The following is a 13865-nucleotide window of genomic DNA, read 5'->3' as shown; positions in this document are numbered from 1 at the left end:
CACCAAATAAAAAACCAAAAGGAACAATGATTTACAAAAGTTTAAAAATCAATTATGGATAACTGCTATAGGTTGAACTAAAATTTATGACACCTTTAATAACATGGGTTCAATCTCACCTTGTTTTCTGGGTAACTGGTCTARCCTCTTACTGGGTTTTACCTAGAAGGAATCAGATCTCTGCCAGCATTGGACCATATATGGTCATAGACCCCATTAAACGTATGAATCTATGATGTTTGTAAGTTTGGTATTTCCTTAGCACTGAAGGCCAGGTTAAGCTTCTCCCTCCCCAGCCAAGTGAAAGAGCCAGACATCCCTGGCAGACTTGCTTGAAGCAGGATGGAATTAAATGTTCCCTATAGCAGCCTATCTCCCTCCCCAGCTATCAACAACAAAGATTACTGAATTTTCACTTAAATAACCCTGATGMAATGACTCAGAGACATGGATCATACATCAGCACAGCTGAAAACTTAAAGTTTACCCAAAATATCCAAGGGCGTATTTTCTAGTAAGAGCGTTTTCAAAGGAGGCCAAAATGCAGGAGAAATTCATTACATATGAAAATACAATGCAGTGTAGATTCTTGGATAAAATCCAGAGGGATGTCTCCCACCTATACTACTCCAAACCCTCTGGAGACAAAATGTTCCTGTTGATTTTATCTGGCTCTGTTTCAAGCCCTAACAATTAGTGACATTTTATCAAAGCAATCTCACAACCAGCCAATAAGGTCTGGGTTTTTTATGTATCAACACGGAAACCACGCTCTAGGCTGTCTGCTCATGATTTATTGTGGAAAGTTATTTTTCCCTTTTGTTTGCTTTTCATAAGCCCTCCTGAAAATGTGCAGTGACGATAATTTTCCTCATAAGAGAGCAAATTAATGTTGTGGAATGCAGGCTGGGCTCTGGTGTTGAATCCAGCATTTCTTACTCTAATTCCCATTTCCACTGAAATTGATGAAAAAGATAAATTTGGATTTTATCAWCTCAGTCACACACATTCACAAGAGATGGAAATGGAAAACATACACAGTTTTGTATTATTTCTAGTTCATAACCCTCTGTAGGAACTTTTTCCTACACTGCATTTCCAAGTGCACCATGCTTCAAAGATATCACACAATGTGTCTTCCACACCCAATCCCCACACAATTGAGGAGACTATTCCACAAATTCAGGGAATTACATTTGCAAGCAAACACTCACGTTTGTTTTATTAGATTCCAGCCTCTAACCCCAAAAATTATATTGTGCTCTCTTAACACCGTTTCTGTACAGAATTATCGTTCCTTGGAGGTTGGAACACCTCTTGGAGCACTGCAGTGAGACCATGAGGAATTGGCACTGTGGCACCCTCTTTTATAAACCAAGGAAYAGGCAACTTTGAACAGAGACAACTYTGSCCTGGGGCACACATTTGGAGGAACCCAGGTAAGCAGTGGAGATTAAACCTGTATTTATGCTCTTTTTACATTTTCTGTCATTACTGAAGCCCCCACCCTGCACAGGGAACCATTCCAGTCAGCACAGTGGCAGTATTTTCACTTCTTTCTGGAGCACACTGGAACTGTACAGGGTCCAGCAGTTGTTCCTTCATGACAACTCCTTCTTCCACATACACAGCACTTCCTGACACAGATTTTGACTTCTAGTCCATAAAACCGGCGTTCGCTCATCCTTTGGATCCATTTTTTTTCTTCACTTAGCAAATTCAGTTCATTTCTTGCTGATGTTTACTGAAAGTAGGAGATGAAGCTGCAGATTTAGAAAAATAGTAAAGCAGAGTCCAGCTAAAAAGATGGCAGAGGAATCGTAAGCCAAAATTCAGGTTTTATGGKTTTTTTTCAGCCTATTATTACAGAGAAAATTCTAAAAACATGCCAAGTCCACTTTGCAAATGTAAAAAGATAATTTTTTGCAGCAAATCTGAATTTTATATATAAACTGATCTTTTTATTGAAAAAAAAAGAACAGTCACTGGCTTAAACAGAGAATCAGAGTACTCTGACATTGTAATTTTGACAGGATATTAGAGAGGATTTTCCAACTGGGTTTTGCAAAATCCCTTTGAAGTAAAGCCTTGTGCTTCTGGTCCTTGCGTTATTGCTCATGGGAAGTATTGAAATTACTGCTTTCAAGATAAGGAGCCACGTCACTGAGATCATAAAGTCCTTTCTCAGTGAAAAAAAAAAAAAAAAAGAAAATGGTGCTGTTTTTCAAGTAAATCTAAAAAGATCAAGTTGGGTCAGCAGCACCGCCTACCCGTCTGTGAAGTCTGCCTTCCAAGTTTAATTGCTCCATTGTTACTGTTTTCATGAGGATCTAAGGGTGGAATTTGCCGACCTGAAACACATGAGGAGACAGTGAATTCAATTTTCCTGATATAAGAACAACACCACATGCAAGAAACAATTAGAAGAATTTAGCTTGCRTAAGAATTACATCTGTGAAACTTAAGAAAACAACCATTCCTTGAATATTTTTTCTTGTACACTGTTCATGAGAAAAGATTTTCACATTAAAAAAATACATGAAATAAGGCTATTGAGAAGGCATGAAGTACACTGAAATGATATTATCCATGTATTTAAAAAAATAGTTATCTTACTGAGCACCTTACAACTTAGACAAGGAAAATTCTCATCTTTCTCCTAATTCCACTTAAACGTGAATGGTGCAGGATTAATGAGATTGTGCCTGTCCTAAATCTGCATGGCTTTTAGTCCTTGCACGCTGGAGTTCTACAAAGCACTGTCACTAAACACATGATACGTATACTTGAGAAAGGAAAACAGATCTGTTTTTTGCATTGAATCCCTTCCTCCTTTTTAGGGGTACCCATGTCTTTCCAGGTGACAGCTTCAATTACTTAACACCACCCCTTCCCCTGCAAACCCTCCTGATTTTTTAATCACCYCATGGAGTAATTATTTGAAGTGTTTGAAAGAATTTCAGCTGTTAYAGGAGAGCCAGAGTTCTCTCCTGGGGCAGAAGGGCACCACTCCAACTCCCTCCTCTGTGTGCCCTTTTAGTTTTGCTGCATCTTTTGTCTAACTGGCTTCCTATCAGTGGACAACAGACAATGTGCTTAATAGTATGAATTATGAATGGAAAAAAAATATTCTTCCAGGTCCAATCCATCCTGTGTCTCTGGTGTGCACCTGGATTTTCCATTAAACCCTGGTGTGARCTCTCCATCAGTACCTTGAGATCTCACAGCCATGGTAATATACTTTCTCATCCCTTGTGGATTTCCTAAWTTTTTTTTTTCTGAAGCCGAACCTATTTTTTTATGAATTATTCCTGGCTATACCATTACCCACGTTAAATAACATGAGTTAAAATATTTAACATTTGTTTCTTATATACCACTTYCAGAGAACATAAGAATTCCTGTGAGCAGCTCATCATAATCCAGGTGGATTTTACAGTTTGGATTTCCCCATCCTTCGCTTCAGTTATTCACAGCTCTCCCTTACCAAATGTTCTATGAATTATGTAGCTACGCTGAAGCCTGAGTCCTACAATTTATTTGGGGGAGTGGTTGTGGGTGGGCGAGTTCAAAGCATTCAGGTAAAATCCAATCCCAACGAAATCAAACAGCAAAATTTGATCTGTAAAACCTGTCCTTAAATTACCTTTGGCCAAGATTCAAATTTTCTCTTATTTAGTTAGCTCTGCACAGGTATGCTGTACAAGAAATGTGTAACTTTTAAGGCAGATAATCTTGCGTGTTTGTACGACTGAATGAGAAAGGGAAAAATCCTCACATTACTAAGGTAAAGATACTGAATTTGGTCCAGCAGAGTGAAAAATGTGTATCTTGAGGGCCAAAGCATGTATAAGCACTGACATTACAATGCTGAACTGTATTTGGGTCACAAAAATATCAGCTCCACATCCTGCTTAACATTCTGTTTGGACTTCATGTYTGTAAGGTAAAATAAAAAGCAGAATAGGTAGTTATAGACCCAGCTGTTACATGCATTAGTTCTGTTGGCTTTGTTTGGAGACAAAGAGAATCCACTCATTCTCAAAACTCTGGGGAATAGGAAGAACATGGTATCTGTGAGAGGCTTTCCAAGAAGGTAATGCTGTCGTCATAGAGACCTGTGGGGAACTTCGGTGTTAGGTAACTACTATTTCCAAAGTGCTTTCAGCCCAGTCCCAGCACAATTAAACCCTGCCGATGGGACCCAGGCAGAGCACACTGCAGCTAAAAAACCTGGAACCCACAGACATGCTTTGCATAATCTGCCATTAAGCAAACACCCTCTAAACATCTGGTTCTTTAAACAGTAACTTTGGAAGAGGAGAGCTTTAATGTGCAAAGTAGCTTAGCTTTCATTTAAGAACCCTGCATTAAACAAAGATGTTATTTCTATTTGTTTTTCATTCAGCTTTTTGTATTTCTTAAGAGTTTCAAGYCTTTTCTACAGTAGTCTTGATGTGTATGCCAAGAAGCAGGCAAACTTATCTTTGGAGAAAAAACCTTGCAGGCTTCAAGGTCAGCAAGCAGTTTGTCCAGTTCAGACCAGAACACAATATATGTTGTTTAGAATCACCCACATTTAATTAATTTCTCRAAACAATAAAACCCACACAGATAACAATTATACATAATAAAGATATTAAAAAATCTCTAGTCCTGTTTGCTGGTCAGTTATTCYGGCCTTTGAACTTAAGTACTGTTTGTCAGGAACTAAGCACGTTTTCTGCTGTTTTGATACCACCAGCCCCTTCTTGAACTCAATGCAAGGAAATAAATGTTTAAACAGTCTAAACTTTTACATTTTTCAAGTTTGAGAACATTTTTTCAGTAGGTGGTTCTTCTGTCACATATTATTTCTATTATTACCAGAATTATTAAAATTAATCGTTGAAGTTAAATAATTTTAGTAACAAGACATCCCTGCCCCAGCAGCTTTTACCAGGACAGGAATAATTATCTTGGAGCATAAAACACAGTCTAACATCTGAGAACCAGCTCCACAGCAAATGACACAGTGAATTTTCATCAGGTATCAGGAAAAGTGAATAAAACAGTCAGAAATCTCCTCTGTCTTACTGTCTTTCCCTGGGCCTCCCTGACAGTAGGCACTGGAACAGAGAAAGRCCTAAGCAGCAGCAAACACTAAGGATGAGCAGTGAAACGCTGAGGCTGCATCTGCACTTCCTGCTTCTAACCCAGCTCAATCACTACTGCCACCTAAAAGCACTGTGATCATCTCATCTTGTCATTCAGCTCCCGAAAAATATAACATCAATATTGCTGACACCAACTCAAATATAGCTGGCACTGAGTCAGGATCAACAGAGGTCACAAACTGAATTAATTTTGGAAAGTATATACTCATTTAAAATTTGTATCTCACTGGCATCCATAGTCTCTGTTCCAGAGCAATAAAATTAATATAGATAACCATAAATTAATGACAGTAGGTTATTTCTTTCATGCAGTTTATGCCAGAAAGGAGCAGCAGTGCTGACATCCAGCCCTGCAATTCTCATGCTGAGGAAAAAAAAAAAAAAAACATTAAGGCAATTCCTCTTCAAACTGAAGACTGCTTGGTAAGACAGAATCAGCTCAGAAGGACCATGAGAGATTGAACTCCTAGAGTAATAGAATGGCTTGGGYTGGAAAGGAYRTTAAAGATCATCTACCATGGGCAGAGATGTCACTCACTAAAGCAGGATGCTCARAGTCCCATCAAATCTGGCATTGAACACTTCCAGGGATGGAGCATCCACACCCTCTGAGGACAACCTGTTCTCATCTCTTGCTTAATTTAAGAGAACAAACTAGACCACAAATAGTCCTCGCCCTGTTTTGCAGAGCAGGACAGAACTCACCAGCTTGCCAAAGATCACCAGGAGTGTGTTTTAAGATTCCAGATTAAAGAGTTAATCACAGAGAATGCACGTACATTTATTTAATCATTCTGCAGCTAAACTGGTGAAATGAGGAACTCGGGGATAAAATATTACTGAGATGGTATAGAAGTCCCATATGGTTCCTATTGCTGATATTCCTACAGAGTAAGCTGCTGAGTGCAATTTAAAATTTGATTTTGCACTTGTATTATTAAACAAATAATTATATATTTTGGTTTCATTTCACTAAGGTTCAGACAATGTTTCACAGATTTTRTGCAACAGAACTGTTTGTAACCATCCACCTCTGCACATTCCTGGAGAGGTCTCGGTGTCCTCCATTCTCTCATTCCAGTAAACACACCATGGTGTGCAAAATAAAAAGCGTCACAAGAGACTGCTCAAATGTAGGGTCACAGAAATTGTCACAATTCCAAAGTGAATCATCCAGATCAGCAAACGAAAAGCACTAAAGCAGTTGCATCCTTTGTGGCATGTTTAAGTTGGGCTGAGGCAGCCCAGGATGAAGGTCAGAGTCTTCTCCAAAGCCTGGTAGAGTTCCAACTCCTGCTACTGAATCTGAGATTTGTTAAGAGATTAATCAGCACTGTGGGCGTTGCTGTTCTAAGAGTGCCAGAGGCAAAGAGATTGGGAAACGGGAGGGTGGAACAAGAGATAAACAAAATGGGAATGAAGAAAAATGAAAACTGGAGCAGAGAGGCAAGAGAGACAACAGGTACTGGGTAACAGCTCAGTGAGCAGAACTTGAAGAAAGGCAGACAGGGATTATTCTGCTGCAGCTGGAAGCAGGATGCATCATCACAGCAATAAAAGCTGCTCTCCTTGTTCCTTTCTGAATGTGATGTTCCAGYTGGAAGCTGTGACATCCACTAGCTCAGAAAAAAAACAGGCTCAGAGATGAGCTTTTTGCTCTTGTTTGGGTATTTTAATATGAAACTGGTTTCATCATTGACTGGTAAAAGGCTGGATAAAAAGAAAGGCTGGGATCAGCCTTAAAGCTGAGGGTAAGGCTCAGTAAAAAACTCTCAGCTGTTACCATGCTGACAAAGGGACAAACCCAACACAGCATCGAACAGGTAATTCACTCGGTGTGGAAACGTGTTGYGATCAACCTGAGCTGGCACATCCAGATGATCAAGACAAGTCCCAAAGACTCACAGAATGTGCTGAGTTGGGAGGGACCCACAAGAATCATTGAGTCCCACTCCTGGCCCTACACAGGCCCTACACTCCTGGCCCTACACTCCAAGAGTCACCCTATGTGCCTGAGAGCACTGTCCAAATGCTTCTTGAGCTTTGTCTTGAGCTCTTGGTGCTGCGACCACTTCCCTGGGGAGCCTGTTCCAGTGCCCAACCGCCCTCTGGGTGAAAAAACTTCTGATATCCAACCTAAACCTCCCCTGACACAGCTTCAAGCCATTCAAGAAGCAGAGTACGTCTATCTAATACAACAACAATTGTGCTAAAGATAAGAAGCATTCAGAGCGCCACGCAGTGTCCTTCTGTGCCTTTTTTTCCATCTTCCTGAAATACATGTACAGCACAATTTTTAGGGGGCTGGAGGAAGGTGAAATCCATTTCACTCTGCCCCAGAGCAGCAGCCTCATAGCTGTCAGAGGTCAGGTGAGCTTTTCCAATGGTTCACCTGAAAAAAGGTTAACTTCTTCAAGCAGTGGTGCAACAGCTCTACAATGGCCAGAACCTCCTCCTCAAATTTGCCAGCTGCATCACAGCAAGATGAGCCCCTGCAAACCTCATTAATAAAGAACAGTCATCTGTGAAGGCACAGCAGAGTGAAGCAGATACATCTGATCCAAGTTTTTGAAGTTTTGTAGGACTTAAGACAGTCCCACTTCATATGTCCCCAAATTATTTCATGCTTTCAAACCCGTTTCAGTGGTTACGTAGAAGTTTCCCATATGGGCTATAAAGYTTGGCTCACTAGTCCATCTCTAGTTTCTGTCCTCCCCATACTTACAGCAAGGTTAAGATTTCCCCAGCTGAAAGAGATGTCTGTTTACTCATGTTGTAAGTTTTTATGCAAGGGAACACAATAAATTTTACAGTAAAATCTATTGCATAACTAAACATAGTTAAGTTGCAATTATTTTAATACTTCTAWTAGCACAGCCAGCAGCATTTCCATGCAAGAAAAGAAAGGCTTTGGTTTGGTTTGGTTTGGTTTTAATTAAAGCAAAAGCATAGATTGCTGACACAAGTTCTTGCTAAGGGAAGCAGTAATAYAACTACATTTTGCTCATTTAATTAAAATCTCCAGAAAAAAAAACCAAACAAATATTTAAATCTTGCACGCATGAAAGTAAACAACAGTATTCCTAATTACTTTAATTACTAAGAGAACCAACCTTGATTCAAGGTCCTGCTGTAATTAATTTTGGGCTGTGTCAGTTTATTTATTACTAGTTTACATTGAAGAGGTTTCCTTGGTTGGATAGAAATCCAGTACCTCACATGTTTAACTTTAGTAATAGTCCAAAGGTCATTAAGTTTTGCTTCATTCACTAAAGTTTGAAAGCAAAAGGAGAACTAAACCTAGAACACAGGGAGCATAAACTGAAAAGAATATAATTTTAAATAAGTTTGGACAATGTTCTTCCAACCTTTTAAACCCCCTACAATAATCCAATTATGAGTTTGGACTACCCTAAAAATTGGCATATGTAAATTTCTTTGTAACACAGATGTACTTTCTTTTCTTAAARTATCTTTCATAGACCTCTTCAAAATCAGGTATCTGCAAATCAGCAGATAGAATGATGAGAACTACCATACTCATCACTCACAAAGCTTGAARACTATCCATCTGCAATTCCACCCGTTCAAGTCCATCTGAGTCAGTGCAAGCATTGAATGTCTGCCAGAAATGATCGTTCCCCATTCCACAGACACTTCACACCTTCCTTTTTAGTTTGTCCAGTATACAGCTGGTTAAACTGTAAACTCTAGAGATTGAGTTTGATTTGGGTTTTTTTTAATCTCCCAGTATTTCTAGGAAACAAGTATTTGGGTTACATTAAATATTCAATATATGAGCTGCTGGCAAAGCATCAGAAAATCAATAGCTTCATACACTTATAACTGAGCATTTACCACATGAAAGGTTGAATCCCTAGACAGAAACTCTGCTCTAATTAGGAAGCCTCATCTAGGAAGAATTCTCTTATCTAGATTTTTAAACATCAGCCTGTCTCTCCTTGTAGTACGAGCATCAGAAACACCGAGCGTGCTAACCACTCTTTCATACTCTCCATAGAGTGGTTCTGATAATCTTCTTCCCCACTTCCTTCTCACCCTCAACAGAAGAAATGCTGAAATGCTTCAATCTTGCCCCCTTTGGTACCACACTGATCTCTCATTTGGCAGGATGGRGCCTTGAGCAACCTGATCCCCTGGATGGCATCCTTGCCCATGGTGGGGGAGATGATCTTTAAGGTCTCTTCCAACCCAAACCATTCCACGGTCCTATGATWTTCCAGACTTTAAAGAAAATAACTCACGCCATTAACATTTTTTTGTTTGTTTTATTTAAGCACAAGTTTATGTCACTTTTCCCTTGTCCAGGCACTCTTCCTGGCTGCTTGTCCCACTGCCTGTCCCCTCTGGAGCTCCCAATGCACCTGGCATTAACTGTGGAGGCACAGCCTCGGCTCTGCCGCGCACCGAGGGCGGCTTTTACGTAAYCTGCTCCTCCGTATCTGGGGCACCTTCCCACTGAGGTAGCAGGTAACACACACAGGCTGCAGAGAAACAGCTGGGCRTGCACCAGATTTAGTAAGGGAACTAAGGCTTATTGGAGCTGATAAATGAACAGGTGTCTGAAAATTGCAAGGGTATGATTGCCACTAAATGATAGTGCACACAGCGCAGCTCGTTTAGTCTTTGAAAACCAGCCAGGCACAAGCAAAGGTCAGTGGGCTAAAGTCCCACAAACAAGCAGGGGCAATACAGAACTGGTATGACCCCCTGCACAGGCACAACTTTATTATACTGCTATTGTATAATACATTCCTGGCATTTTTGCTGCTGCTAAAGTATAAACCAGCGACAAGGAGCCACTGTGCCTATGATTCTTTTAAGGCTGGGAATAAAAAGTTAATAACGTTTGTTCCTATAGAAACTCACCAATTAAAAAAGAACTACTGGAACAAATGGAAAAMCACTAAACTGTTAAGCCTCTTATATGTCAAAAACCTTTAAAGAAAGACACTGGGAAAAATTAGCTCAAGTGAGGAATATACAACTGTATTAAAAATATTTGTTTCATGTTTACAGGGACATAAATCAGTCAYGTGATATTTCACAATCACAGCAAGCCTTCAGCCAGGCACTGCTAAACAAACCCAGGCTAAGTGCAGTGGCTTACCATTTGAAATCCCCTGGGCATAAGAGAACCCAGGAGCTGCAGCCCATTACTCTCAGCTCAGTGCAAACTCCCCAGCACAGAGAACACTGACCTTGCTGACTCTTGTGCTCAGTCTGCCTCCTCAGCCTTATTTGCCCAAGTCCAGCGACTGCAGAGTACCTCTCCTGCSAAATTTGACCCATCTTCAAAAAATCAGAAACTTTTAACTGATTCTAGTCTTTCACATCTTGTATTTTCTTGAGACAAATTACGGACCATAGATTTGTGCTGAGACTTTGCTATGAAGACATCCCTTGAAGCTGCCAAATCCTCAAATTGGAGAGAAACTTACTTTAAAAAAATCTTTTAGGCACAATGTAATATAATAACCTTAGAAATGAAGCAATCTTTCTATAATCTCTGTAATTTTCCCAAGATTTATCTGGCTGTCAACAAAGCATCCMAGTTCTCCTTTTTTTCTTTACGCCTTCTGTCTATCACTGTGAGCACATTTCTTCCATTATACTATTTCTCTCCATTCACYACACTGTCACTGGAAAAGAGAGAGTCGTTAGACACCTCAGGAAGGGAAAATTTRTATATTAAAATGCCCCTGGGAAAYGAAAAGCATAGGAAAWAAGAAAGTACATTTTTTAGCTAAARTAAAATRAYGTCTACCYTTTCTGCATGRGCTATTGATTTCAAGSASGATTTAATACAGAAATTCTCCACACATGCTGGAATTCCTTCCAAATCTAAGCTGTAAAATACTCAATACATGCAGTCTACCTGCAAAGTCCAAGGTAAACAGAAATTGCTGCTTCCTTGTTCAGAGGCCAGGGAGCTGCACCATGCCCTTCTGGAGCAGCACAAGGAGAAGGGCAGGAGCTCTCAGGCAGCATGAGAGCAAAACTAAAGCTGCAGCGTGACTGCTAGGGCACCACACAAATCAAATTAGTCAGCAGGGTAGGAGACATGGCCACAGGAGGATTTCATACCCTGAAAGGGCAGAAATGCTGCTATGCAACATGGGCAGAGACAGATTCTTTTGGAAATTGTGCCAAGACTGATGTGGTGTAAAACATCGGAAAGTTACTTATCAATAACCCCGCACAGTCACCATCCTACTAATTAATTCTACTGCTAATCAAGCATTTTTCACTTGTTTCCACTACATTTCTAGAAACATACTCTACACCAACACTCTCTCCTTTCTCTCTGCTGAATGCTTGATAAGGTCACAAGTAGATCCACTGAGACCAAATATTTCTATATATAGAAGTAATTGCCTGTGGAATTAAGTGCACTTGCCTGGGTATCTAGTTCATACTAAACTTAATTTAGCTGATTTTCCTCGTCTATTATATTCATTATTAGGGACGGTGCACACCGCCAGCTGCAGCAACGCCTATCAAAGATGGAAACTAATTATCTAATTACGTGGCAAGAATGAGTTCCTCGGCGAAAACATCCGCAGCCATCAGATGCAGACAAACAAGTGAACTATCACAGGGAAGAACCAGTTCCTCCAGACAGCCATGTGGCACACACCTTCCTTCCAAAAGGAGGCAAAAGAATRGTGGTGTATTCTAGGAATACTGGTTCTCATTAACCCTTTAAAACACATCCCATGTAAGCAAAGCAAACACTTGAACGGGTCCCATCTCAGGCGAAGTGTGGTAGATAATATCAGCTCATCACAAATATGTGAAATAAAAGAAATAAAATGTATTTTAAAAATAAAAATAAAATTAAAAAATATAAAATTAAATTAATTTAAATTAAATCAAATTTTTAAAAATAAAATAAAATAAAATAAAATAAAATAAAATAAAATAAAATAAAATAAAATAAAATAAAATAAAATAAAGTAATTTCATTGAAACAAGGCTGAATGTCTGGACATGCTGTTCTCTAGGTCCCTGCATCCCAGAACAGGATTGTGAGAGGAGAGAACACCAGTAGTGGAAGAAGATCAGACCACAAAGCTGTTAAGAAATCTTAACCTATACAAGCCTGAGGACGCACAGGGAGCAAGGCCATTCTTTATCTGTTGGTTTTGAAAGGCTGTGGAGCAAGGTGAATGTTATCTCCGTCTTCAAAAAGGGGAATAACAAGCCATGGGTCTACATGCTGGTTAGCCTCACTTGTTTCCTAGGAAAACTGCAGAGCAAATCCTCTGAAAAGCTGGTTCTGAGCACAAGAAGGTGAAGAAGGTGACCAGGACTACTCAGGATGGATTTACCAAGGGTTAAGAACGCCCAGCCATCCTGGTTGCCCTGTGTCACAGCATAACTAGGAGAGCTCTGGATGTTTTTTATCKTGATTTTGGCAAGGCAATATACATATATTTGTCAAATGCTTGTCCCTACAACATCCTGCTATGTCCAGGTTGGGATGTTACAGTCTGGATAGGAAGACCATTAGCTGTGTGAGCAGCTGGCTGGAGCTTCAGACTCAAAGGTCAGCTCTCAGGCCAGTTACCTTGCTTAATAACTTTCATCAGAGCCTGAAGGATGAAGAAACAGAAACCCAATTCAGCCCTCAGATGACACCCAGCTCAGAGGTGCAKTCAGTATCCTTGAGGGCATGGCTGCTCTTCGGAGGGCCCAAGGCTGGAGGCAGATATGGGTCAAAAGGAGCCTTTACACAYTTCAGAAAGGACAAATGCCAAGCCCTGCTTGTGGGAAGGAAGAGCCCCTGGCTGTGAGAGAGRCTGGGGAATGGCTGCCTGGGAAGCAGCCCTGCCAAAAAGGACCTGAGGGAAGCAATCTGAGCAYGAGCCAGCAGMACGCTCTGGCAGCAGAGRCAGCCAGCAGCAGCCCATAGAGCCARGACAGAGCATCAGGCAAAGGGGTGATCCCCTTGTAGATGTGGTCTAACACCAGCTGGGTCACACWTGCTTCAGACCCCACAACACAAGAAAAATGTTGACAAGCTGGCACAAACTCAGAGGAGGGMGGCAAGGCAGTCWGGAGCATTTGCCCTGTGAGGAGAGGCTGAGAAAACAGGGCCAGCTCAGCCTGGGGGCAAAACAGCTTTGGTGGACCACAAAGCCGCCTGTCAGCACCCAGGGGAAGGGCTGCTGAGAAACTGGACCAGGCTCTTCAGTGAGGCACAGGGCAAGGAGCAACRGTGGCCATAAATTGAATCAGAATAGGTTCTGGCTTGATGTGGGGATGTCAYTATGAGGACTACTTAAACAACTTCCCAAAGAGGTTGTGGAAGYTCCCTCTGCTCAGGGGCAGACACACAATGGCCTGAGCAACCTGCTCTGAATTCACCAAGCCTTTGTGGAGCAGGAGGTCTTGTGAGGTCCCTTCCAGCCTGCAAGGTCCTTCCCACTTGACATCAGTGACCAGCACTGGAAGCCCTGGAAGGCAAACTGAAAAAGACCATTTTTCTTCTCCTCATGACAAGTGACAGTCTCTTCATGTTTAGAAGGCCTGGAAAGAATTTCTCTGTTTGGGTTTTTTTTAATGTATTCCACTGCAATGACTACTTTCTATTTATCAATGCCCTCCAGGAGCATCTATCAATATTTAAGTTTTTAGCAACTTGATAATAAGATCAAAAGTATGGCCTCYACAGCAGGCTTG

The 13865-nt window shown here is 40.8% G+C and overlaps 1 protein-coding gene across 1 annotated transcript in view; it reads right to left on the bottom strand.

Moving 5' to 3' along the window:
* Positions 1 to 6: 6 nt before the first annotated feature.
* RAB31 (RAB31, member RAS oncogene family) overlaps positions 7 to 13865 on the bottom strand; it is a 57674-nt gene continuing 43815 nt past the window's right edge. Inside the window, exon 7 of the mRNA XM_057368924.1 lies at positions 7 to 2351. Coding sequence (XP_057224907.1) covers positions 2254 to 2351 — 98 coding nt within the window. The 3' untranslated portion in view covers positions 7 to 2253. The remainder of the gene's footprint in view (positions 2352 to 13865) is intronic.

The sequence above is a fragment of the Malurus melanocephalus genome, unplaced genomic scaffold (genome assembly GCF_030028575.1).
Source record: "Malurus melanocephalus ecotype Western Australia unplaced genomic scaffold, MMel_1.1 scaffold_99, whole genome shotgun sequence".
NCBI lineage: Eukaryota > Metazoa > Chordata > Aves > Passeriformes > Maluridae > Malurus > Malurus melanocephalus.
This window is presented reverse-complemented; position numbering and strand designations above follow the sequence as displayed.